Raw genomic sequence first — 26,966 nt, forward strand, 5'->3', positions numbered from 1 at the left:
AAAATAACTCAGTCATCCACTATTAAGTGTAACTTCTGCCCTTGCAAAGAGACGTAAAATTTTGTAACACTTGAGGAAACACAATAAGGAAAGAAGAGATAAAGAAGAAAATAACAAAAAGGACCCTATCTTTCCTCAGAAATTAAAATAATTACAGGTTTTGAAACCAATGTTCAGAGACATTCTTTCTCAAAGACGGTTGTGCAAGACAATAACAGTGTTGATAAATGAGCAGTAGCAGATTTATTATTTGGTCTGTTTAAATTGTGGCAGATGGAGCTCCCATACTTCTGTCTCATTTACCAGCTGAAGAGAAGAAAATGAAAAAGGATGGAGAGGATCTTGCTGAATAAGAGGTCCATGAAAAAATTGTGTCCCCTAAATACAATACAGATGCTATCACAACACGTAACATGTAAAGTTAAGATATGCAGGAAATCAGAAGTACTACTTTCCAGTGTAGCTAAAGACCAAAAAAAAAAAAGTGAAAAGAGGATACTCAAAGGCTCATACATCTCTTTTAGACCTATATAGAGAAGAAAAATCCAAATATCACGGACTGTGGAGAAACTGCTAGTCTATTGCAGTTTCTTTTACGACATCTGGCATGAGACAGTCTTAATTATTACTTCCTCAGCATGGAGGGTAAGTAAACAGTTCATCTGCTATTTTAGTGCACTTGTCATCAAAGTGAACTGTTCTCTTTCCACTTCTGTGAATAAATAGGGATGTATTTTCTGATTCACCAGAAGAATGCAACTGCTTTACAAATGTCATGGCTCCACTTTAGAAGCACCTCACAGAAAGAATGATATTCTTACAACTCCAACACAATTTATTCCATGTTATGCAATGCCCTTTCTAATTCATTGCAATTAAATAAATCTATTACTTTCACATGTATTTATTATAAGGAGTTCAATATCTGATTTTCAAACTAGCTGACTCTGCAAGAAATACTACAATAAAAACAAATTCAGAGAACATAAGTTTGAAACTAGCAGTTCTACAGGAGATGCCACATGGCTTAACCATTGTATGAGAGAATATCTTACTTGGGCAACAGTATGATCAGGGCACCAGCTACGGACAAGGAGTAGTTTATGGAATTGATCCAGTAAGCTGTCATACCCATCAGGAATAACAGCTTTTTCAGGTGCTTCTTCATCGAACCAAGCTTTCCAAGACTTCTCATTCCTAACAACTTGCACCAGAAGTTGATTAAAAGGGTACAAGCTAGATAACTGCACAAGATTGAGCCATGTCGTGTCAAGGATCCATTTTTTTGGTTTTGGTTCCACAGAATTCAGATCCAAACTGGCACCTCCTGCAAAGTTAAAAGCATTGTAGAGGAAAACAACCATTGTTAAACAGAAAAATGACAAATAACAACAAAAAACACCTTATTTCTGTAATTTAAGAAGTAAAAATCCTTGTAAACCATGACATGGAAACCTAGAATTTGCATGGAAGATTCATTTAACAAAGATGAATTGGGGAAGTGGTCTTGGTGCCTCCCAAAGCTGATAGTCCAGTGATTTTTGTGCTGCTTTTTCTCCAACTGTACAGTTGGAATAAAATTTGCCAACCTGCTAGGATACTGAAACCCAAGTCTTCAGACCAGAAGTAGAAGGGACCTATGGTTAGCCCAATCTACCTTCACGTAGGCTACAGAATAAGAAAGCACATGCTGCATTCATTTCCAGGACTGTACAACTTCAACAACCTCTTACCTCAACCACCACTCCAGCATCATGCCCATTTGCACCTCCAACACAACTGAGTCACAGCTGAACATGAGCTGAGATATTTGAACAGCAAGTACCTGACTGTACTTATCCTGGTACCTGATTGTATTTACCATATCTTGGAGACAGGGGGTCCACCTCCATCGAATTTTATAAATTTTACTAAAATTTTTCTTTATAGTTTTGTCTGAGTAGCGACATGCAGAAGTGGCATAATGTGATGTAACATAACAAAGCTTTACAACATATAACAGATTTCCACTTTTTTTTTGTACTGACACTTAAATGTGGTACACAGTCCTCATGCATTCACATGCCTGCCCACAAGCCATCAAAAGAGATCTTGCTGACTCCCTCCAACGTCCCAGACACAGGTATGTGGCAACTCAAAAAAAGAGGCACACAGGTGACAACTACAGGGTCTCTTACAAAGTAATGGGCATTTTTTTTTTTGTTTTGCAACTAAAGTAGTTAAATATCCTTATCTAAGCATTACAACATTATTTTGGTAATAAATAATCTATATTGCTCTTGTTTTGGAAAAAAAATGTCTCTTAATTCCTTCTTGGGCTACATATCCTTTCATTCATCAGTTAAAAAACATAAGATCCCCTGGATACAACATATTGCTAGTGCAAGCACTGTAAAATCTGAATTTGGCAGTTCACAGACATATGTAAACAGGAACATTTTTAGATAAATTACCTTTGATCAGTGTCTCAAACTCAGAGTGTGAAATTTTCTTGGCTTGCAAGTCAATCTTCAGTGCCAGAAGCAATGTAAACAGGAATCTGTGATTTTCATACAGCCCTCGAACTGTGTACTTGAAGACTTCATAGGTGAGATGCTCAATTACATATAGTACCCTTTTTGCTGCGACCTGAGATTTCTGAGATCTTTCCACTGAGAGGTCAAAAATGCCAAGGAACTGCCGTAAGGATGTTTGGTACATGACATTAACTAAGCTCATTTCCACAATGAGGAAATAAAGGATGCTACCACGACCAGCAACGGGCCGATATTCTTCACGTGCAGTATTGATTTTCACTTCTGTCTCTGCTGCTGTGTTTAATTTTTCACTGACCTTAAAATTAATGGAAAAGACCATGAAGATTAAGTCATGTCACTTGTGATTTATACTGCAAAAGCAAAACCAAAAGGTCTTGATTAAGATCACAACGGTATTTTTAGTCAAGCTTTGCTTCCCTCTGTCAGCGTTTCAACACAGACATTGTGTCTTCATGTGTTCAAACATCAAGTGCAATGGAATTTGATTCAACTTACACCTGCAAAGTATATCTGGAATATAAAGCAGTACCCAGAAAATAGTTTAATTTTGCAACATTGTATGAAGAAAAAATGATAGGGTTTCTAATATTTATTTGTGAAGAAGTGGGATGTTATATAGTAGATCTGAATAGAAAAAACTAAACCAGAAACAAAAACTGTCTACAGATAATCTTTACATTACAATTACAAAATGTATTTGCAACGCATTCAAAATTCACCTCTTCTGCTGTTGTTTTAGTAATTCTTAGGACTTCTATCAGAGACTCATCTTCAACCAAAGAGCCCTCTGTACTGGTTAGACGGAAGAGTAGATTATCTTCAAGCTCCTGCATTTTCCTCTTGTTAGATGTCACTTCTTCCATCAGTTTGACTCTTTCTGCCTCCAGTTCCTGTATTCAGAAATTTTCCTTAGAATATTTAAGATTAATTCACAGAAATATTCCTTATAACATTACAGATAATGTGATTTCATGAATGATAGATTGGAGGCTTTGCTGCTTTTTCTATAAAATACAGAAATATTATATATTAAAGCAATTTTTATATATACTGCATTTATTTGATTAATGCAGCATACTGGGGAGTGAAAACACATGAAAATTAGCAGGAAAAGCTTCCTCACAGTAAAATGCACAAAGCACTAAAGCTAGTTTCCAATAGGAAGTGATAAAAGCCACATTACATTAAGTACTTAAAATTAAATCAGACAAAGGACTGAAAGATGCATTGTATGGATGGATTTTATATTGTTAGAGAAGTTGACTGGATGACCTTTTCCATTTCTAATTTCTATGATTCTGTGACTTTTTAAGACACGCTCCTCTACTGCTTATAAAGTATGAACATTCCAACTATTATCTATGTCATATGGAATTTTTATGCTATTTCTACAAAACAGACAATGGCAAGGGAACAATGACAGACAAGTCAACACAATGTCAAGTGAAATGAGGCATCTATACTGCACAATCCAACACAGCCCAGGGATATCCTTGCTGGCTACCTTTATTTTATCAGTCATGTCAACCTTTCTGTAAGAAAAGGGTAGTTAATAATACCAGTCTACCTGCACCTATCGCTTCAGTTTATTTTCATTCTTGTCAACACGCCAAGTTGGAGAAAAAGGAGATGTGGAGAGCTATGCAGTACAGGAGAGGCTCTCCTGTATTTCTTTACTCTCACAAACTTCTTATTTGGAAACCTGTTTGTAATATATTCTAGGGCTATTGAACATAGCTCTGTGGAAGCTACAAAAAACTGCATCCCAAAAGAGGAGAATGACTTAAGCATCAGTCATTCAGTTTCAAATTTTCTGCATTTTCTCCTCTTTCTTTACCATTTATGCAAAAAAAAAAAAAGAGTAGAATTACACTGAATTAGTATTTCTACAGAACACTCAAACTTGCATTTAAGTACATGCTTAAATTCTACCTAAAGGCATGCTTACTTTAAGAACAAGTACCTCACTCATTCTATTTCCAAGCCTGTAAAGAGTATCTTTCAGAAAATTAGCTCACATATATCAGATGCCAGGCTTTTATTTGCAAGAGGATTTCATTACCACATTTGTAACATAAAAAAAATAGCTGTTATGAATGCAAATAGTTGCAGCAACTTCATTATCAAAGTACAAAAACATGCTGGTAACCTTTTTTTTTTCCATATAGTTACAGGAACAACCTTTAAAGCTAAGAAGAATAAACACTTCTTTGATCATATATTTCATTGATCACTACAGCAATCTTTGAAAATGTCTTGGTTCCTCTAATCTATTTCTTTAGCTCAGTGATCACAAACTTGTCCTCTTGTTTGTAATAGAAAACCTGTTCTTCAGATTCTCTGTTCATGCTCTGTCTCTTCTTTGAACTAAACTTATCAGAGCTCCATTTGCTCGGGCTATCTACACCAGGACATTGATCTGTTATTGAGACAGAAGAGACAAAACAACCATGACTTCTTCATATCTGCTAAAGGGAAGAAGTTTTCATCACCGGCAACCATGTCCCTGCGCTGATGCTAACTAGGTACCCTTGCAGCTCTCTTCAGCTGATACACACCACTGGATGAATATTTTTCAGTGACTATATTTTTGACCCAAAATGCAGTCTAGGTGTTGCTACATACACTCAATATGAATTCTCTAACAATTTTGTCCAGGAAAAAAAAACACAGAGTGAGGGTATCTGTGTGTGGAGAGAGGAGTTTTATATATAGGTCATGAGAAACCAATTTCACTTCTATCTTGATTTAAATGTCTCTCTTCCCTCAGAGGTAAGTTACTCAGTCAGAGTAGTCCCAGCTGCTCCTGCTGATGCTGTTCAGTTTTGCTAACATAAACATACCTCTACCTGAGGAAAGATTAAAAGCATTTTTCCCACCATACTAATGGATTGCTTTTCCTCAGCATCTGCTGTTGTAGCTTTTCCATTTTTTTACAGAACAATTCACAGGAAGTTTGGGCATAACAATAACTTTCTAGCCTCTGGTTGTGACTGTCAGACTGAAAGAAGAGCACTTAGATTCCAGTCCTTACTTCAGCAAATGCTCGTTTGAGCAAAGTGGAAAGGTGTTGGCCACAGAAAGTGACAGCAGCACTAAGGTACACTGCTTAGAATGTGCTTTGGGAAGAAGGATAAATTAATTCCCTTAGCAGAGGAGCTACTCTCACATGAACAAGTCTATCTGAGTGAGTTACTGAAAGCATCAGCTCTGCTAATCCAAACCTTAATTTTTGTTACTTTTCTTAAAAAGACACAATTATGGAATGTTCCATTTGAAATAAATAACTCATTCAATTTGATGTGAAATACAACTTGTATGCTTTCACTTTAATGAAAAAGGAAGAAAATATTTCATTTCGGTGTAATTGGACCATAACATTATGTATTTACTGGTACAACTGCCACAGTAAGAAATTTCTGTCCCCAGTATCTATGATGAATTGACTCCTAAGTTTTTGGATAACCAGGCTGTTCAATTAGATCACACAAAAAGAAATAGGAACAATCTAGGAATTAAATTATTGTGGATGATGTCTCAGATTTAATATTATGAAATAAAATCCCTGAAAAAACATCTGAGAGAGGATTTTGTTCCTTATATTTTCTTCCACATAATCAATGGAAATTTCAGTAAGAGCAGAACCAAGCCAGTGTTCAGGGCTCCTTAAAAATCTCATATCTCCTTGCACGCTAGAGCCTGGCTGGCAAAAGCAGTTCAAGTTCACAAGCATTTTTTTTATGTAATTCAAATTAAGTTTAAAAAGGAATTCAGAAATAAAAGAAGTTTCTGATTGAACAAGGAGCCTTTGCTATATATAAAGGAATAAAGATGCTCTATGTATGTCATGTATATGCCTGTGATGTATTTTTAATGAACAATTTTCTTTCTTCTTTTCCCAAGCTCAGATCTAAAAATAAACATTTAAGTCCCTCCATCCATTTAAAAAACAGCTCCACATCGTAGATGCTGAACAAGCCTTCCCTCTAAACAAATACTGCAAGCTACTAGATACCTGTTTTTCTGTGAGGATGACACGGCCAAGAAGTTGATCTTCCAGCCCTTTCATAGTAACAGTAAAGTCAATCACAGTTGTTCTTGCACTAATTTCTGGAGTATAGGCAGGATTAGCCAATTTTGTTGTCATATAAAGGGTAAACCCCTTCATCAGATCTACCTCCTTGTCAGCTACTTTTACCTGAAAATAAAACATATTACTTAATTTTCAAAAGTTGAATTCAGAAAAAGTTATTTTATCCAGTGAAAAATAGATTAACTCTTTTTTTTTTAATGTACTTTCATTCTCACTTTTAAACTTTCTGCTTAAGGGGTAAAAAAAAATCCAACTCCATGAGTTCACTACTCATCTTTCTAAGCGTTGCAAAGGTGTGAATCTTGTCACTATCCAGACAACCCAGCATCTGTCCTATTGGTTTTTAATTACATGTTCACAATTCATCTTACTTTGTGTGCTGAACCAGATTTTATGAAATTTTTTTCCAAGATGTTATCTAGAGCAGGATCAAGTTCCTCTCCCACATCTTCAATTAACAAAGGTCGCCCAAGGGACAGGCAGTCTTCTATATGACTTCTGAAGAATTTGTGGTTCATGGTTGTAACCTAGGAAGATTGGTTCACAATATAGTATGCATTTGCAAGCACATAGAAAACAGTATAAAATCTATTGCAACTTTCAAAAACTATACTTATCCTGGGATATCTGCACAAATTATTACATTTTAGGGACCAACACTCGCCTCTGCTTTAATTAATGGGAGTTTTGCTTTAAGCTTAACAGAATAGGACATCACACTTCTTCATTGTTATCTGTTTATTTATGTATGTACATATCCATCTAATCACGGTAGTATCTTAATACCTTTGAAATATTAATAGATTTATGCTCAGAACACTAATGTGAAGTAGGGAAATATTTATATGGTTCAGATAGGTAACTAGAGTTACATAGGAGGCCTGGTCTCACACTACATGTTGAATTTCCAATTCAGTTCCCATTTCACAATACAAAGTCTTAAAATTGCTAAAAATCACACAGACTCCTTTTCATTTATTTAAATGTAATAAATTTAACATAAGCCTTTGAGATTATAATTGAATAGCCTTTCTAGGCATCTGTTAAGTCATGGTTTTGGGGTGGATTTTACCAGAAAAAAACCCTAGGATAGATATGTTTTTAAAATAAATCCTTGTCTTGTAGGCAATGCTCATTGACAGAAGTATAATTAAAGTATCTAGAGGCACATTATCCAGTCTTAAAACAGTATTTTATTTAAAAATTAATACTATGTTCCACCACTCCACACTTTAGCTTTGTTATAATGTAGGCACATGTGTACTCACCAAAACAGCATGTTGCCTACATTTTCAGTCCAAATGAAACTGAGGGATGAAGTCAGTGTCTTAGTGACCAACAATATCCCTAACAAGAACATAATAAATTACAGTATCCCAAATGTAAAGGCATAATCTAAATATTTGAGTATTTAGAATTTTGACATAACTCTGTTCCTCCTGGACTTTACAGGGGGATAACTCAGATTCTTCTAACACAGCTGACACCTGAGCCAGAATGCCTAAAAGCCCATAAATGACTGAATTTTCATCAGGAAATCTTCCTCTGCATTTAAAGGCTGCATCCGTGTGTATTCAAAGCCATGTAAATTTTGAGAGTACTCAGTAGCTCAGTAGTTAAGCACCGTCAGGATTGACAAATTTCATAGGCTGGATATTGACACATGGTGACAATAAGGCAAACCTTGCTAGACATTTTTCTCTGGCTCATCAGGCAAATGTCATCATCACTTATAGTGTATGAATAGTGGGGAAAGAGGAAATGGTATTTTAATCTACATCTCCCAGTCCTTGCTGTTGTGAGTATGTGATATAAGATCCTTACGGAATTACTGGACCAGGGAACGGAACCTATGTGTTTGCAGTCCCCTTCCTCAGGCTGCACGCTGGCACATGGTGAGAGGCAGCCACATGGAGGGTGGGCAATACAGACCCAGTGGCAATTAAGGGAGGGGACTAAGCTGCAGCTTGGAGGACATTTTAAAATTATTGGGGAAAAGGCTGAATCATGGCAGAGTCAGCGTAGGAGGAGATTCACTGCTGCCGCTCCTGAGCTCAGCTTGGTAGCTGTCTGAAATCCTGAGTAAGAGATGCAAGTCTCAAAGAGGGTGGATTATGAAAGACATCCTTCTCTCTATTGTTTCCTGTTGGTTATTCACAGTAGCATTTACTGATCCAATTTTGGGGGGTCAAAGTAAGGTCTGATATAATTTAAAGGAAGTCATGTTAGCTACTGTAAGACAGTAGATTTCAAACAGTCACAAAATGCCTAAATTCTTCTGTGAATACAACTCACATGTTTTAGGAGACCTTTTCATCACATTTTTAATAAAGACATCCATTTTTCCATGATCTTTGAATGTTGTACATTATTTTTATGTCTCTTCTCAGTCAATGCCTTCCTGTTCCTAGTTGTCTTTCTACATAATTTTTTGAGCATATTCAACTTGCCAGAAACTTGGTATGAGATTGAATCTTGGGCCTTTCTTACCAGTGCTAGGAAATACACATCTAGGTCAAGTTCCAGAAGGTTAAGGATTTACCTAATGACATCACCATGATGTCATCAGCTCTCTGGAAGTCACTATAGTTAACCTTCATTATCAGTTTCTTTTTCTTATCCATCACTCTCATTTTGAGTGAAGATAGTATACCATGGTATTCACGTGATAATCTACAGTTGTTGGATAGACTTGTTTTATTAACAACTAATTCTTTAGTATCATGCTTGATCTGGCCTGAAAATATATCATGTGTTTAGATCTTTATGATAACCCGTCTTATCCTTATTGGTGTAACAAAGCATGTAGGGTAGGCTGATTAGAAGGGAAAAAAAGATAAAGTTTTGAATTAAATAGAAGACCCAGATCCCAAACAGGATGCACTGCTAGACAGAAAGTGAGAAGGATGGATAAATTAAGCAATAAATATTTTTATCACATGCATTTAATCATTGACATGCAGCCTAAATTTGGACTTTATGTTTGATATGCCTCAAAGATATTTCCATTCTACCTCAGGTCACCATTCTTTTTGCAATTCCTCCCTTTTTCTTTCCTCTATTTTCCTCGTAAAACGCTTACCCTAAAATGTTATTGCCATGCAGCACCAACTGCCTGGTCCTGTTTGGTCTTAATTTTGCAAGTAATTTACTTCCCTCTATGTTACTTTTTCTCCATAACAAGTAATTAAAAGAGTGACCACAAAAGTGCATATGGCATAACATATAATTCTAATTTGCTCTTGAAACTGTCTTTATGGGACATAACAAAGCAATACAAGCTATTTCACCCTGATACAGATAGGTCACAGGTTTTGCATCATTCTTGTTTTAATTTCTGCTTAACTGTATACCATAAACATCAGATTTAAATTACACATGGACAAAGTATGATGACAGAAAAAATAGTTTGCACTGCTAATTATGACGTGAAATAACACACATAAAAATATTGAATGAACTGTTTACCTGGAGTCCATTATTCTTTTCCTTATTTTTAATCCAGATCTTTCCTTGACCTTGTGGATCAATCAGCAAAGGATATCTAGATGCTTTTGTGACAATTATACCATTCTGAATTGAAAGGTCATCATTTGGAAGGCCCTGGAGGTTCCATTCACTGACTGTAGCGTTGTCAACAAGCATACCAGTCAGGTGCAGGTCCTAATAGAAAATATGTAATTAAAAAACGAGAATCAGTTAGAGGAGTTATACTTTTGATGGAAAGTTTTTCTTCTTATTATGATCATAACACATGAGAGAATGTATCTGGTAGTTATTGATTATTGTTTCCTTTCTTTAAAGCTCTGTACCTAAAATCACTGAAGTTGGGCAATAACAAAAGTGAATTCTGTTGAGACTTTGATGTCCATCAAAGAGTGTCAGAGGAACTGTGAAGCCAGTTCAATATCTAACGACAAGCTGATTTTGGTATTGGCAAACTCTTTTCTTGCTAGCTCAAGAGGAAGAGTCCTCTTGGTCTCAAGAGCTTACTCCCACTGTAAAGTTGTAAAGTGCCCTGCTAGTACGTATATGAGTACAGGATGGCTTGTGGGAGACTCAGAGAACAAAGGGGAGATGTGCTACGGATCCTTAACCATGAACTATCATGGAAAGTTATTGTTGCTATGGTCAGAACTCTTCTCAGCTCATATATTCTCCTAAAGTTTGACTTGCACATGTTGACTAACCTCCTTTATTTTATACACTATGAACAGTGATTGGCCTCTCAAGAATGTGTATGTGAAGAAAATGGTGCTTAAATAACAACCGAAGCTCTCCAAATTAGAAAAGTAGCTTATTAATAATGAGATTTTTAAAAGAATAAAATTGAAGGGGTGTTTTTATTTGTTCCTTACATTTTTCACTCAAGAATTCCCATTTGTAAGATTTCTCTACAAATAACATGTTTTAAAAGGAAGAAAAAGCCTGCAACTCCTGTAAAAATAAAATAATTCAGTATCTGAAGCCTAAAGCAAAATTTCAAATATTGTGAAATTTATAATACAATCATGAGAGTTAGCAATACCAGTGGTTTCAAGAGTCAAAAGCTTTTTAACCCCTTTGATTTTTTTACTACTCTGATTATTGAAGAATCTGAACGAAGTAAAATAAACCATTCTCAGAAGACAGAGAAACTTTAAGAATCTGATTTCCATTTGAGAAAAGGACAGTAAAGTCTTTAATAGCCAAAATTTTCAGCAATTGGAACCTAAAACCATATTTAGCTCCTTAAGCAGACCTTAAGGTCTAAATAGCTTTAATTTTTTCTCTTACTGCAGCAGGAAGTATCAGTCACTCTGCAACTCTGAAACTTAGCTAATTTAAGTGCCTAACTACACAGATAGATAGCTCATTTTAAATAGCTCTCTTTAAATTGTTATGCCTAAATGACTCATACACCCACAGCCAGTTAGTCTGTGACAAAGTAAGGCAGATGTCAAGCCTTTTGCTTGAACTGAAAAGCTGCTTTCTTTCCTGTGGTGAGAAGTATCAAGAGAAGCCCATATGCTGCCTTTTGTGAGTACTTAATTCCCTGGAAAAAATTAAAACTCTCTTCCACACACTATCATTGAAATCATAATCCTATCTTTAATGGCAACTATCTAAACAGAATGGTAATTACGGTTTGAAATCCGTTAATTATGGCATTCTGTGTCAAACTTGTCCATATGAAAAAAATTGCAACACAGAAACCATCAAAAAGTATTCCTCTAATTTTGAAGGATGCTGCTGAGTAGTAATGTGGTCAAACCATCTTCACAAAGGCAGAATTTTAGTTCTTTATGTCTTGCTTTCTAAGGGCATTACACACCCAAGTTCTTATCCTCAAATGGTAAGAATCTTCACAGATATTTGCCATGGTAAGCAGCTTTTAAGAACATTTTGTACACTGAATTTGAGAAAGAGCCTCCCGAGGACGAATGTATGTAGGATAACTCCCATACCATGCCGGGCAAGAATCCTGCCTGAGACTGCACTACTGGTACTTTGTTAATAAATCCATCTTGGCTTTACATGTTACTTATCCTTAGGAGCTTTCAAAGAGCTTTGCCAGGCAAGTCAGAACAAGTAAGAACAATTCATCTCTGTAAGTCATAGCAGAAATCGGGCTGGGCTGTGAGGTTGACTCTGTCAGATTCAAGGTCCATCACTGTTATAAGAAACATTATACTCTACATAACTTAAAAAAAAATAAATTCACAAGTAACTTCTATGAGATAAGCAAAACTCTCATGGCAAAGAGGTCTCCCTAATATAGATTTTAAGTGTCAAATCCCACAAGAACCTGAAAAGAAGATGCAGCAGTGATACCAATCTACCTTCAACTGTTTCACAATAGTACAACCACAGCTGTACTTGCTCCCAGTACTTCCCAACAGCACTTCCTCTGTCAAAAGCTTTGACAGCTGAGGACAGGAGCCATTTGGGCTTAATGCCTCTACTCCTGTACTGAGAATAAGAGAGACTCCCTTGAACTATTTCTCCAGCCTTTACCACTGGAGAAAATGTAGGCAGGTATTCACAAAAACAAAAGGAAGGCAACATGGACAGATTACTCAGAAATACAGTTTTTATTATTATGGCCTAAAATCTGCTTTCAGCATGAATACGCTTTCCAGGTGCAAGGAAGAATATTAGACAGACCTCCTAAAAGTAACGGAATAGGAACAAGGCTGCTGCTGGCCACAAGCAAAGCCCATGCACCACAACAGCTGCGAGGTCCGGCACTCCTGAGGCAGTGGTAAAAGAAAAGCACAAGATTCCTGTAAAGGAACCTGCCCAGTATCATAATCCCAGCATGCAGGCTGCTCACTTTCATAAAGATCGTGTATGATGTGGCAGGGAACTGAAGCTGCATGATGGGACGGTAATTCCACCGCATGTTAAGCTACCTTTGCCCATACAGACTTTAGTAGAGGAGAAGCTGTAACGTCAGATTCACTGAGAACAGCCCCACTGGTGACAAATGTACATGAATTTAAGAGCTTAGATTGTGTGGCAGCAAAAACATGGACTCTGTGCATGGTGTTCCAGAGACCTTTATTGTTAGTCAGCATTAGTCTTTTATACTCTAAGTTACACGCGAAGCGTACACACTTAATTATCTAATTTGATTGGTAGCAATATACTGTTCAGGCTCCTTATGCTTCATTTGGATTGACTACAGTTTTTTGGTTGTCTTTACTATTTTTGCCTTTGGTATTTCCTTATCTTGTTCTAGTTGGTGTTTTTTGTTATTGAGCGAGCGGTGTTTAAGGACATAGCCTAAATTCGTCAATGTCAAACAGCTGCGTTGCACTTTCTGCCTCCACAAAATTGGAGTAAGCTGAAGTGGTGAAAACCAAGCTTTACAAAATCCAGGTTTTGTTTAACTTAATCATTTCAACAACACACTTGAAATTAAACTAAATTAAATGGTGTGAGCAGACAGCAGAGGGTATGACAGGAGGCTATGAATTTGTAATACACAGAGGTGATACTTCCTGGTTCAAAATGTGCAATGGTCTTTTCTATAACTGAGTGAAGAGTATTTTTATGTTAATCAAGAATTAATCAAGCAACACTAAGTACAGAACTGTGAAGCTTCAAAAAGGAAAAACGGTTTCATTCAATTTTACAGATATTTTCTAGTAAATCTATATTATTTAAATGTTGTACTTAAGTAAGCTAAATTAAAATAATGGAAATTTTTATTCTCAGACTAGTTTGTTGTGTTCAAAATGTACTATATTAAGAACAGTAGGTTAAAGAATTTATGATGTAATATGTCAGAAATACAAAACATATGAAAAACCTTTCATTCAAATTCACCCTTCATATTCTAGATTTAAGTTCAAAGTGAAAAGCAGCTATCTAGAGAGAGAGCAGATTTTTAGTGGCAGCACATGTAATTGTAGGTGGTAAAAGTGGAAATACGGTCAATCTTACCGGGTCTTGCATAACTCCCACCCAACCCAGAAGTCACAGACCAATCTCCCCACCTCCACACCATCCTGTGGGCCTAAATTGTAAGCTGCTGCTTCAAACACTACCTGGAAAACTATAGAATCATAGAATCATAGAATGGTTAGGGTTGGAAGGGACCTTCAAAGGTCATCTAGTCCAACCCCCCTGCAAGGAGCAGGGACATCCCTGACTAGGTCAGGTTGCTCAGAGCCTCATCCAGCCTGGCCTTGAACATTTCCAGGGATGGGGCCTCCACCACCTTTCTGGGCAACCTGTTCCAGTGTTCTATAACCCGCATCGTAAAAAATTTTTTCCTAATTTCTAATCTAAATCTACCCCCCTCTATTTTAAAACCATTACCTCTCATCCTATCGCAACAGACCCTACTAAACAGCCTATCCCCATCTTTCTTGTAGGCCCCCTTGAGGTACTGGAAGACCGCTATCAGGTCTCCCCGGAGCCTCCTCTCCTGCAGGCTGAACAGCCCCAACTCTCTCAGCCTGTCCTCATAAGAGAGGTGCTCCAGCCCTTTTATCATCTTCGTGGCCCTCCTCTGGACCTTCTCCAACTGGTCCATGTCCTTCTTGTGTTGGGGGCTCCAGAACTGGACACAGTACTCCAGGTGGGGTCTCACCAGGGCAGAGTAGAGGGGGAGAATCACCTCCCTCGACCTGCTGGCCACGCTTCTCTTGATGCAGCCCAGGATAGGGGCACAGCAATACCAGATGTGAGGTAGTATTCACACATATTCACAAGTTATTCTTTGTAAGGTGATAACTTAAATTGTTGAGGGAGACAGTTATAACTGCTGTTTTATTCAATATACATATTTTCCACTTTCAGTAAATGCTAGATGTAGCTGATTTGCTTGACTTTATGACTGAAATTATGGACACAACATGGTATTTGCAAAAAACCACCAACTATGGGGGAAAACTGTGGCTACCTGATGGAACTCCTTGTGATAAGGAAAATATACTCTAAGCTGGTAAAATTTACTTCATTTCCCATATTATGCAATTTTCTCCCAGGGCAGCTGATCTCAGACAGAATCTTTCTCTCAGATTTGCCAGAGCCATATATCAATTTTGCAATGCATGACAGTATAAAGAGGATCTTAACACACATCTTTTCAGAAGCTCAGTTGTCAACTGTTCAGATTTTTTATTTATTAAAAATCTAATGGAATGTGACAGCCTGCAAATAATCTTCCAATTATGTACTTTTCCGGAACAGAATGCTCAGAACATTATTCCTCTGCAAGGCAAAGAGTAAGATCAGGACAGAGCATAAATACTTACATTACTGTATGGAATCTTGCTGTTGCCCATCTCTTTCTTCCACAATTGGAGCAGCAAATTCCTGTACTCCTGATTGAAAGGTCCAGAGTAAGATAGAAATCCAGTGGCCAGAAGAACATTCCCCACTAAATTAATAATTTGATTTTGAAAGTTTTTGCTGCTTGCTGTCCAACGAAGCTGTATGCAAAATATTATTAAAAAGTTAGATTAACCAGGCACAAAACTAACATGAAGATCTAACTTAAGAATTTATCTCTTTCTGGTAAATCATTGTTCTCTGAACTAGGAGTATTTTTGGCTTTACATTCTTTTCAGAAATAGAGGTTTGCATGGAAGAGATGGCAACCACCTGACTAAGTGGAGAAAAAGCACCTTTGCCAACAGCCTGGCCAAACTTGTAAGAATTGCTTTAAAGGAGGAATCAAGTGGGAGGAAGAGGATGACCAACAATCATATGAGGAAGTGGAAGACTGGGTTGGCAAACAAAACATGCGGGGTGATATAAACAGTAGGGACCTTGCAATCAATAAAACAGGGCTAATGGAGGACCACTCCAAGCAAATCCACATAAACAAAGAAGTGCTTACCAGACAGAATAATGAGGATAGCTTTCACACTGTTTCTGGGAAATTAGCACAGCCAGGCACCTCTCTGAAGTGCTTTTACATTAATGTGCACAGCATGGAGAACAAAGGAGGAATTAAGAGGTCTGCATGTGGTTGCAGAGTCATGATCTCATGGGGATCATGGGGACATGGAGCGAAGGCTTACACAACTGGAGAGTTGCAACACGTGTATACAGGCTTGTTATGAAGGACAGGCTGGGAAGGTGAGGAGCGGAGTTTTCTTTGTGTGAGAGAGCAGCTGGAATGCATGGAGCTCTGCATCTGAGACTCTGGGGTGGACAATGACCCAGTGAGAGCTTATCGGTTAGGATTAGAGGGCAGATCAATATACGTGATGTTATATGTGTCTGTTACAGACAACATGATCCAGAAGAAATAAATGAGGTCTTTTTTTCAGACAATGGGAAGAAACCTTGCATTCACAGGCCTTGGTCTACACAGGGGACTTTAATCACTCTGACATCTTCTGGAGGGACAACATAGCAAGACACAAGCAATCCAGGAGGTTTTAAGGAGTGCACTGACAACAAATTCTTAGCACAGGTAACTGAGGATCTAACGAAGGAAGGTGGTTTGCTGAACCCCAGACTTGTAAACAAGAAATAACTAGTCAGGCATGTAAAGGTCAGGGGCAGCCTTGGCTGAGAGAATTGAGATTGTTTAGCCTTGAGAAGAGACAGCTCAGGGGGAATTTTATCAATGTGTACAAACACCTGATGGTAGGGTGTAAAGATGATGGTGCCAGACTCTTTTCAGTGGTACCCAGAAAGGATAAGGGGCAATGGGCACAAATTGAAATACAAGATATTCCAATTAAACACACAAGAAAACTTATTTACAGTGAGATTGGTCAAGGACTGGAATAGGTTGCCAAGAGATGATGTGGAGTCTCCATCTTTGGAGATATTCAAAACTCAACTGGACAATGCCCTGAGCAACCTGCTCTATATGACCTTGCTTTGAGCGGGAGGGTTTGAGTTAGGTGATCTCCAGAGGTCCATTACAATCTCAATTATTCCATGATTCTGTGATTTTCTGAATATTATTTTTGAGTTTTACTTAAGCCTTTCGCTCCAGATTTCTGTTCCTTTCCAATCACTCTGCATGCAATCTTGGTCAGGACCCACATGTTTTAAACTTAGAAAATTCATATTTAACCCAGTGTCAGTTTTGCCCAAGGCTCCAATTGCCATATATAGTCTTTTAATTTTTTGTCTGAATTTTCAAAAGTAGAATGAAATAACAGCTCTTAAAAGATCTCACAGCACAAGGCTTCAGAAAAACCACAGTAAGGCATTGTAACTTCCTATTTTGGTGTTGCTCTTAAATTCAGAAATTCACTGAAAAATACGATAAAGCATCTAACATTTTAGACCGATATATTTTGAAGTACAGCTATGCAAACAAATACTGAAGCCCTGGCCTCACAGGATGCAGCAGTTGAAGTCAAAGCTCTCATCAATTTTGACTCTGTGTGAAATCAACCAAGGAATTATCAAAGAAAATAATCAGACAAGAAAAAAAAAGAGTATCCTGCTTCCTCTGTAAATCTTCAGGCTGAAGCCAGAACAATCTGTATAGGAAAGGTAAATTTCAAGCTCAGTGCAGAGGATAATGATTAGCCCATAATTCTGTAAAAGGCTCCAGTAGAAATCTGAACTTCAAATATAATTCAGGAAATTAGTCAAGCTTCAAATTCCTATTCTTGTATACTTGGTGAGAAAAAGAGAGTAATCCTTCTTATAAATATTTTAGGGCAATTATTTAGGTTAAGCCTAATTCCTCTTCTTACTAAAGCTAAAAGGAACTTGGCTCCTTGACTTTAAATCTCAACTTTATACCAATACAAGCTGTATGATATGACATAAATCTTCATACAGAAGAATTAAGGTAACCCAAGAAATTGTTTTACTTTGTTAGATACATTAAGTTCAAGCAAAAACATACATATAACTAAAATAGTGTCATATGATGATGGAGATATCATCTCTTGAATTTCTTGAGCACTACTAATGATCATTACGGAGTATTTTCAAAACTGAGCACCTACTTTGTGCTGGAAACCTACTCATATGTGCTAGTACCTTTTCTCCACCTAATCCTTCAATCAGAGCTGTGGCATTGTTCATCTTCCTTCTGCACGCCTCAGCATCATCAAGTAAGGCCTGCTTCTCTTTCATAGCAGTATCATACATGGCTTGTACTTGATCAAGTTCCATTTGCTTCTCATCCAGCTGAATTTGTGCATTATCCAGTTCTGTTTGGGCAGCTGCAAGTCTTCCCTCTTGCAAGGCTAAATTTGCCTACAAAGATTTAAAAGTAAAGAGTAGTTAATATCTATTATTTGGCAAGAGCAAATGACATTTATTTAACAGCACATACTGTCCTGCACTGGGCACTGTTAAAAATAATACATGTTTAAGATGTGTGCTGCTTTTGTGTATCGGAGGGCTACAGTGGCAGCTTCTTTGAGAAGCTGCTAGAAGTTTGCCCTTTTGGCCAAGGAACCAGCTGGGTCTAGAGTGGACCCACCACTGCAGGGCCAAGCTCACGGGTGACAGTGATAATGCCTATGTGGTAATGTATTAAAGAAGTGGTGTCGTGGTTTTGTTTAATGAGGGGGGGGCCTAAGGTAGTAGGTTCTGTAGGAAACTGCTAGAAGTCGCTCCCCTTTGTTCAGTGGACTCAGCCAGGCCTAGGGCGGACCCACTGCTGGCCAAGGCCGAGCCAATTGGTAGCAGAATGTCTCGTGATAACGCCTCTGCGATAACATATTTAAGAATGGGAAAACAGAAAAAAAAAGAGAGAGGAGAGAAGATGTGAAGAAGCTGAGCAGGGGCAGAGGCGCAGAGGGGGAGGCGCAGGCCTCATGGGCCTTGCAGGCCTCACCCTCTGGCCTCTCATCAGGCAGCCGACTGGGCCCGACTCGGTCCAGCCCAGCTGCAAGAAGTGGAGAGGAGATGAGATATGAATAAGATGTAAAAAAGATCCTGAGAGACATCTACCAGCCTGTTGTGAGGAACGGCTGCAGACGCCAAGGTCAGTTCAGAAGGAGGGGGAAGAGTAATGCGGCTCCTGGCCAAGATTCCCCTGCAGCCTGTGGTGACGACCATGGTGGAGCAGGTTGTCCCCCTGCAGCCCATGGAGGTCCACGGAGGAGCAGAGATCCACTTGGAGCCCGTGACGGACCCCGTACCGGGGGAGGTGGATGCCTGCAGGCAGCTGTGGCCCGTGGAGGGCCCGCTGGGACAGCTGTTCTAGAGGGACTGCACCCGTGGAAGAGATGACCCACGCCGGAGCAGTTCCACGAAGGACTGTGGCGTAGGGGTGGGACCCCACAACGGAGCAGGGGAGGAATGCGAGGAGTTCTTCCCCCAACCATGAAGCAGCAGCGTGAAACAACATTTGATGAACTGACCACAACCCCCATTCCCTCTTCCCCCCTGTGCTGCTCGGGAGGGGAAGGTAGTAGAGATAATGTTAAGCTCGGGAAGAGGGAGGGGTGGGGGGAGGTTATCTTGTTCTCTGTCTCATTCTCCTGCTGTTTGTAGTAATAAATGAATAGTTTTCCCCAAGTCGAGTCTGTTTTGCCCGTGACGGTAACTTTAAGGATTTCTCCCTGTCCTTATCTCAAACCTCGAGCCGTTTTTCCTTATATTTTCTCTCCCTGTTCTCTCGGAAGGTGGGGGGAGTGAGAGAGAGACTGTGTAGTCTGGTCCGATCGGGGCTGAACTACGACAAGTGGTAAATAAAAAAAAAAAAAAAAAAAAAAGAAGAAGCTGAAGTGGGGGCAGAGCCTTGTGGACTTGGCCCAGCCCAGCTGCAAGAAGTGGAGAGAAGATGAGATGTGAAGAGAACCTGAGAGGTGACTGCCTGCCTGTTGTGAAGAATTTCTTGTGAGAGGAATGGCTACGGACGCCAAGGTCAGTGAAGAAGGAGAGGGAGGAGTAAAGTTTCTCCTGGCCAAGATTCCCCTGCAGCCCGTGGTGACGACCATGGTGAAGCAGGCTGTCCCCCTTGCAGCCCATGGAGGTCCACTGAGGAGCAGAGATCCACCTGCAGCCCGTGGAGGACCCCACTCTGGGGCAGGTGGATGCCTGAAGGAGGCTGTGGCCCATGGAGGGCCCGCGCTGGGGCAGCCAGTACCTGATGGACTGCACCCCATGGAAATGACCCACACTGAAGCAGTTGATGAAGGACTGTAGCCCATGGGAGGGACCCTACATTGGAGCAGGAGAGGAATGCGAAGAGTTCTACCCCCAAGGAGGAAGAAGTGGCTGAAAACAACGTGTGATGAACTGATCGTAACCCCCATTCCCTATTCCCCTCTATGCCATGCAGGGGGGAAGGAGGTAGAGATAATTTGAAATTATGTTAATTCCAGGAAGAGGAGAGGGGTGGGGGGAAGTTGTTTTTTTCTTTCTCATTATTCTACTTTGGTTTTATTAATAATAATAGTCCTACCCCAAGTTGAGCCTGTTTTGCCCGTAACAGTAACTTGAATGATCTCTCCCTGTCCTTATCTCAAAACTCAAGCTTTTTGTTGTATTCTCTCTCCTCCATTCCCTCGGCAGGTGGGGAGAGTGAGTGAGAGGCTATGTAGCTTGGTCCCAAGCGGGGCTAAGCTACGACAGATGACAGCATTTTAATTTTTTTTCTTTTTGATACTTTTTTTCCCTTTTTTACTTTTCAGCCTAAAACTGGAACACAAGCATAACATTAAAGTTATTCAATGCAATCTTAAAATGATTTAATAATATTTTCAGAATGATCGATTGATCACACAATGATCAATTATTTGAAATCACAATACACTTAAAATAGCTGTATCCTAGATAAATGAGGCAACCCATACAGTGTTTTCTGTAATATATTCTCAGTGCAAAAGAAAATTAAGATTGTCCTCATGGATTATAAAATAATAATAATGGTAACGGAAACTACTCTTCTCCTCTCTTTTCCCATCAATTACTTCTAAAATAAAAATATAACAACTGCATTTTTTGCTCCTCTGGAAACTAAAACTCTAGAGGCTTTTCTCACATCTCTATATAAATTCAAATGATGAGTTGCCAGTCATTTAAATGTGGCCTCTTAACTTGTATATTCCTAACAGGGGAAAAAAAAAAGTATTCTGTGAATTCAGAATGTGTTTCCAAATATATGTTTGCAAAGGATTACAGACTGACAAAGTTCTTATGAAATTCACACTTACAGATAAAGGTTGCTTCCATTTACTCTGAATATTTGAAACACTTGTTTAAATATCATGTATTTTATTTCTGTTTTTTCTGCTATAAGACTTATGAAGATGGAAACCAAGAACTTGTAAAAAATGTTTTATTACAAATATGAAACTTGACAATCACATTACTCCACACCAGAAGAATAACAGTACAGAGAATCTCTGGGATGACTCTTAGTAAACAGTATAACCATGGGTTGGGTTTTTACATTAGATCTCGACAAAAAAATATAGATTTAATTCTTACCAAAATATGCTAAAATCAGCAAATTCTTCTTGCTTTGCATAGGAAAAAAAAAAAAGAGAGAGAGAGCAGCCAAGATTATATTTTGACATCTAGGCATAATAAAAAATGCAGCATGAAGTCTGGTGGATTTCAAAAGATAGGTCTGTAAGGAGGGAATTAGAGAAGCATATATGTACTAATCAACAAAGTAGTACTGCTTTACGAGTCAGCAAAAAATAATTTACTGTAGACACTGTGCCTGTTGACAGATCCTAGAGATAAACAAATATTTTACAATGGAGATAAGCCAGCAAAATGGCTGCTCATAAAATTTCCATCATGTAAGAATGCTGAAATATTTTTACTCCCCTGTTTATCAAAGAGCACATTAAACAGCATCTCCTAGAGATAAACACTGTTAAATCACTGAGTCTTGTTAAGACCCAGCTAAGCAGATTTCAGAACCACTGCTGTTACTTTTTAGTGAACCTTGGACTATCAGGAGAAGTTTAAACAGTAAAGGAGTTCTGAGGAGGTGATGTAGCATTACCGCCTCGTGCACTGGGGGAGAGATGGGGAGGGTGAGGCAAGAGAGAGAGAGAGAGAGTGTGCAAGGCTCTTTCTGGGTCTTAATAAGAAAGGCCTGAGAACAAATGGGTTCATATGATAACTTTAAAAAGATCCATAATAAAAAGAGGAACATAGATAGTGAGTAAACCTTACATGCCCGGCATTGATGCGGCATTAGACAGAGCGTGGATGGATTTTCCTGGGGCATGCTGCGCAGAGCAGATCCTGTCCATGGAGAGCAAACTCTCTCTTTTAATCATTCAAACTATTATAAACTCTTCTTACTATTCTGTCTTATTAAAGCAGTTACCTTATTAACCCATCTGTTGTTGGGCCTTTCTTACTGAGATCCAGAAAGCGCCTTGCACCAGCCCTCTCTCTCCTGTGCAAAGCATCTTCTTATCCTTAAACTCTATGAGGGTTAAAAATGGGAGTAAACCAAAGTTAGGACATATTGTTTCACTCCTAGCTGACAAATAGTGAGGTTACACAGTGAACAAGATCCTTGGAGAGCCGGGAAGAACAGCCTAGGCAGAACAGCTGGAACAACAGAGAACTTACACCTGTCTGTGTGGATTCATATTTCACCTTGACATTTATCACAGCAGGACGTAAGCCTCAATGGAAAAGAATGGCCATGTGAATTCCCAACACATATGAGCAATGGTGTCTTGTAAATATGAAAAACAGACCTCGATGAAGCAATAAACTACCCAGAAAGGTGCAAAAGACAGATAAAGCAGCCTTCCCAGTTCTTAAAAGCTTTTAAAAGGCTACCAGCTTTGAAGATGTAGGGACAATAAAAGAATATTCCAGACAATTAAAAAATTATATATATAGTACTCTAACATGAAAAACCCCCAGAATTATTTACACAAGACTTTATGGAGTCTCCAGAAGACAAGTTTTAATAATAAATTATTTTACAGACAATTTAAAGTTTTCAATCAACTTAGGCCAATTTCAGCCAATTATTATGTCATCCTAGCAAAGCAGTAATACCTTTTGGTATTAATTTGATTTGTAGGCTGCTTAATCATATGTGATGAATAATGGTCAGTTGCACAGTAATGACTGCTAACATACCAGGGTGACCATCTATGTGATTCCCAAAGGCAGAAAGACTACTTGTTTCGGATTGCCCTATGAAATCATCACTATTTGCTCTCTCCCCGTCTTTCCTTCCAATGTCATTTTTCAAAATTACATGGGTACAAACACTGCTTTTGTATTGACATCACTAGCAGGTTGGCTGGCAGCTTTCTGTGCAGAGCTTTGCCATGAGAGCAGCAGGCAAGTTCTGCTGCCAAGAATTTTTTGCACAAGAAGGCCAGTACTGTCACGAGCAGCTTAATACAAAGATTTCCAGCCAGTTATAAGTGGGAAGGAAATGTGTCTCCCAACCACAAACAACGACAGTGGCCTTTCTAATTTTAGTGGCATTCCTACATGAACAAGCTTCACACCCTCCATTTCATCCCTCTGAGTCATGCAGCAAAGCAAGGATTCACAATGTGTTCCAGTTGGATGCGGTGTGAAAGCCTGAATAAACGGATTTTATGTGAATGAATCATGAGGATTCGAGACATGAGATCCACACTCTTATTTGCACTCCCAGAGAGGTGGGGGGGGGCTACACTAGAACATGTCTAGGGCTGCGTGAAAGCAGCAGCTTCAGCTGTTTCTTGCCGTTGGCGTTGTGGGGAACCATGCAGACAATCTTCTCAACACCTGCTCCAGCTAGTGGCTCTACCTGCTCGCTGCATCTGTCTGTGTGGGGCAAATATGGAGACAGTACCTGTGCCAAGAGGGGCCACAGACTAAATTGTTAAGCCACTATTTTGCTTTCTTCCAAGGTGGCCACAGAGAGGCCTTCATAGCAGGTGATCAGATGATCCTGCCCCTTTTAACTTTTTTGCATTCCACATAAAGCCAGGACAAATATACACATAACTCCAGTCCACAGCTATACTATTAAATTAAACACAAACAGGACCTTTCTCTGGCTCTGAGGTTAACTAGCATAAACCAGCTCGCATTAAACTCTTCCAGCCTCTAAAACAGTACGGCTGCACACAAACAGCCTTGTGGAAATGGCCCCTGGACCAAGCTAGTTCCTGAAAGGTGCACAGATATTGCTGAGAAAATGTTGTTTAGCCAAGACCAAATTCACACTAGGGATCATTCTAACCATTTAACAGTGCAGATGATCACTTTGCAGTGTCTAGAAAAATTCCTCAGTACTGTTTAATTTATTAGTATTGGCATCATCGTAAGTTTCTTGTTGATTCATTGCAAACTCAACTTCGCAAAGACCTGAGTATACCTGGCCCTGATCCAAGAAGGCATTTAAATAAAAATGCCTTCTCCAGTTAAAAAAACTCACACCATTTAATGCTATCCCTGCTCTTGAATGGAATGCCCAGACCAACCCCAGATCACTCTGAAGAGTTGCTGTTGCTCAGTAAATTCAGGAAATGTTACTAGAAGTACGAGAACCCATAAGAAAAAAAAGCAGCTGAAACTTTACAGTTCACCACAGGTAAGGAAGACTTGGAGCATCCTTCCTAGCATCTCTCTTGTTTCTGGAGTTTTAGCTTTCCAAGTTCACTGTTCTTACAGTCCATTGAGCACTGGACCAGGCCAGCAGGCACCATTCGGACATTGTCACTCTGCTCATGAGTCCCTGTGGATGTGCTGGGTGACCACCTCTGCCATTTGCTTTAGTCCTGTCCTGGGCACATGGCATCTGACTGACAAGTCTTCATGGAAATGCAATCTCAAGCTGCTCCTGTCCCAGATCACTGCAGATTTTTGACACAGACACTCCACTGGTTTTGTATCAACTTTCTCAGAGCCTCAATATCACTATAAGTTTGGATTCATCATTATTTAGGGAAACATTATAAGAGTTTTGCAGACATTCCAAAACCAAAGTTTCGACTTCACCAATCTAAAAAAAAATTATACACATATATGTGTACACACGCAACAGATCCATGCAGAGTGCCATTAACAAAATCTTGGCCTCAGTTTCTTTGCTATCACTGACCATTCTTTGGGATAAAAACAACCTTTGAAAAGTACAGAGATCATGTCTCTTACCTGCTTTTCACAGCCTCTACTAGCTACTGAAAGATTCTCCATTTTTTCCATTCAGTTACATGTCCTGACTTCAATCTGTTTTGTTAGGTGATCTAATACTCCCCTTCACCCCCCCCCCCCCGGAGTATATGCTTTCTTTCCATAGTTATTGTGGGCCTTGAATTCAGACTTGACTGCTTGTTTTCCTGCCCAGTGGGCATCACCTTGACAAGGACACACTTATTTAAGTGGATGACCATCAAATTCTGACACTCCTTGACTGTTACCTCTTCCTCAGGTGCAAGATATCCTCTTATTACCTGCTGTGATTTTTTAGTTCAGCATGGAGACAAGTGAAAGCAGAAAAGGCAATAGTCTCATATTAAAAACTGAGTTTGACAGGGAGAATCCTCACTATCAAACAGAATTTATAAACTGTAGACAAACTTGCCTTGATCATCATAACAGCCTAAGGAGAATTTAATTAAAATAACTGGAGATATTTCTTAGGGAAATTATATCCCTATATACATAGTATTTTAATAGGATGCTAACAGAATCACAGCAAAAGCCAAGGTTTCTTCATTCTGCTGTTATATTCTTCAACTAATGGATAAACAGCAGATGGTGTTTCAGAATTATCAGGTTGATCCAGCAGACTTGTTTACTAGGTAAAAAGCTGGAGAGAAACAGCTCATGGTCGTGCTGAAGGTTTAGAGGAAAGTAGCACACAAATGGTGACCACTATATGATAAGTAACTACACAGTATTGTATTTGCAGGCAACATTTTGTCATACTTTCTGTGTTTGATTCTAACTAATGACCCACATATCTAAAGAATGTAGGTATCCATTTCTAGGAATGAGTTAATTTTTGCACACTATATTTACTAAAAAAAATAAGTAACTATTAATTAGTTTTCACAAGTTGTCACATTTAAGATAAATGAGGCACTGAGTCTCAGTCAAGATGCGATTTAAAAATATACTGGATAGATTTTGCAGGTCTTGAAGGGGTTTTATCTCCTAGAACAGCAGTTAAGATAAAACAGCTTGATTAATTCATTCAGTAAAACTGCTTTTAGCATTGGATGATTTAGCCTGTGCTACTACTTTATGCAGTTTAACTGTACATTTATTTTCAATTATCTTCTTAGTATCACTCCAGTGCTTCTTGCAATATCCCCTGCATACTTTAAACATTTCCTCCCTCTGTCATCTTCAGTTTTAAAATATTTGTGACTATTGCTATACCTGACACTAGCACCACTTTGCCAAGAAATGCATGCTCAGTTTTTTACCAGTGACAGTGTGACAAGAATGTAAATACTTGAATACAAAGTTAAATTTATTCATAATCTTAAGTTATATATATTCAAATAAAAACTGCAAGAGTACTTTTGCAGCTTTCAGAGTTGCATCTGCATATAAAGCCACTGCTTCCTCTAGGTCTTGCTCTCTTTTATAGCTCTCAATAGCCACATTTCAAATTCTGTTTTCATTAGTGAACATCTCATTATTTGAAAAGGGAATTGCTACTTATATATCACAGAAATATAGTCTTCTCTATCAGTTACTTGAATCAAAAGTATCGTGCTTTTAATGAATTTGAATCTATCTAGATATACTAAAAGAATATGCCAAGAATTTTGAATACACCACTGATGCAGTGGCTTATACAATAGGAGACTGAACATAAGTACAGTGGAAGCATAACCGATTGTACGTATTTCTTCAGAAAAGAGCCATAAAGTCCCCTGTAGAAGAAATTATTATAAATCACTATATAAATATTCAAAGTCCTTTTTTTTCAATATGATCATAAATGCAACATA

At 38.7% G+C, this 26,966-nt stretch overlaps 1 protein-coding gene across 1 annotated transcript in view; it reads right to left on the reverse strand.

Annotated features, from left to right (window-relative positions):
- The window catches only part of LOC104487108 (dynein axonemal heavy chain 5), a 175,453-nt gene that overhangs the window by 45,756 nt on the left and 102,731 nt on the right, over positions 1–26,966 (reverse strand). The window contains exons 60-67 of the mRNA XM_086742108.1: positions 18,091–18,309; positions 15,381–15,557; positions 10,099–10,293; positions 7,002–7,157; positions 6,553–6,735; positions 3,257–3,427; positions 2,454–2,832; positions 1,056–1,327 (exon numbers count right to left, since the gene is read on the reverse strand). Coding sequence (XP_086598234.1) covers positions 1,056–1,327; positions 2,454–2,832; positions 3,257–3,427; positions 6,553–6,735; positions 7,002–7,157; positions 10,099–10,293; positions 15,381–15,557; positions 18,091–18,309 — 1,752 coding nt within the window. The remainder of the gene's footprint in view (positions 1–1,055; positions 1,328–2,453; positions 2,833–3,256; positions 3,428–6,552; positions 6,736–7,001; positions 7,158–10,098; positions 10,294–15,380; positions 15,558–18,090; positions 18,310–26,966) is intronic.

This window comes from Chlamydotis macqueenii, chromosome 2, assembly GCF_036417535.1.
Source record: "Chlamydotis macqueenii isolate bChlMac1 chromosome 2, bChlMac1.mat, whole genome shotgun sequence".
NCBI lineage: Eukaryota > Metazoa > Chordata > Aves > Otidiformes > Otididae > Chlamydotis > Chlamydotis macqueenii.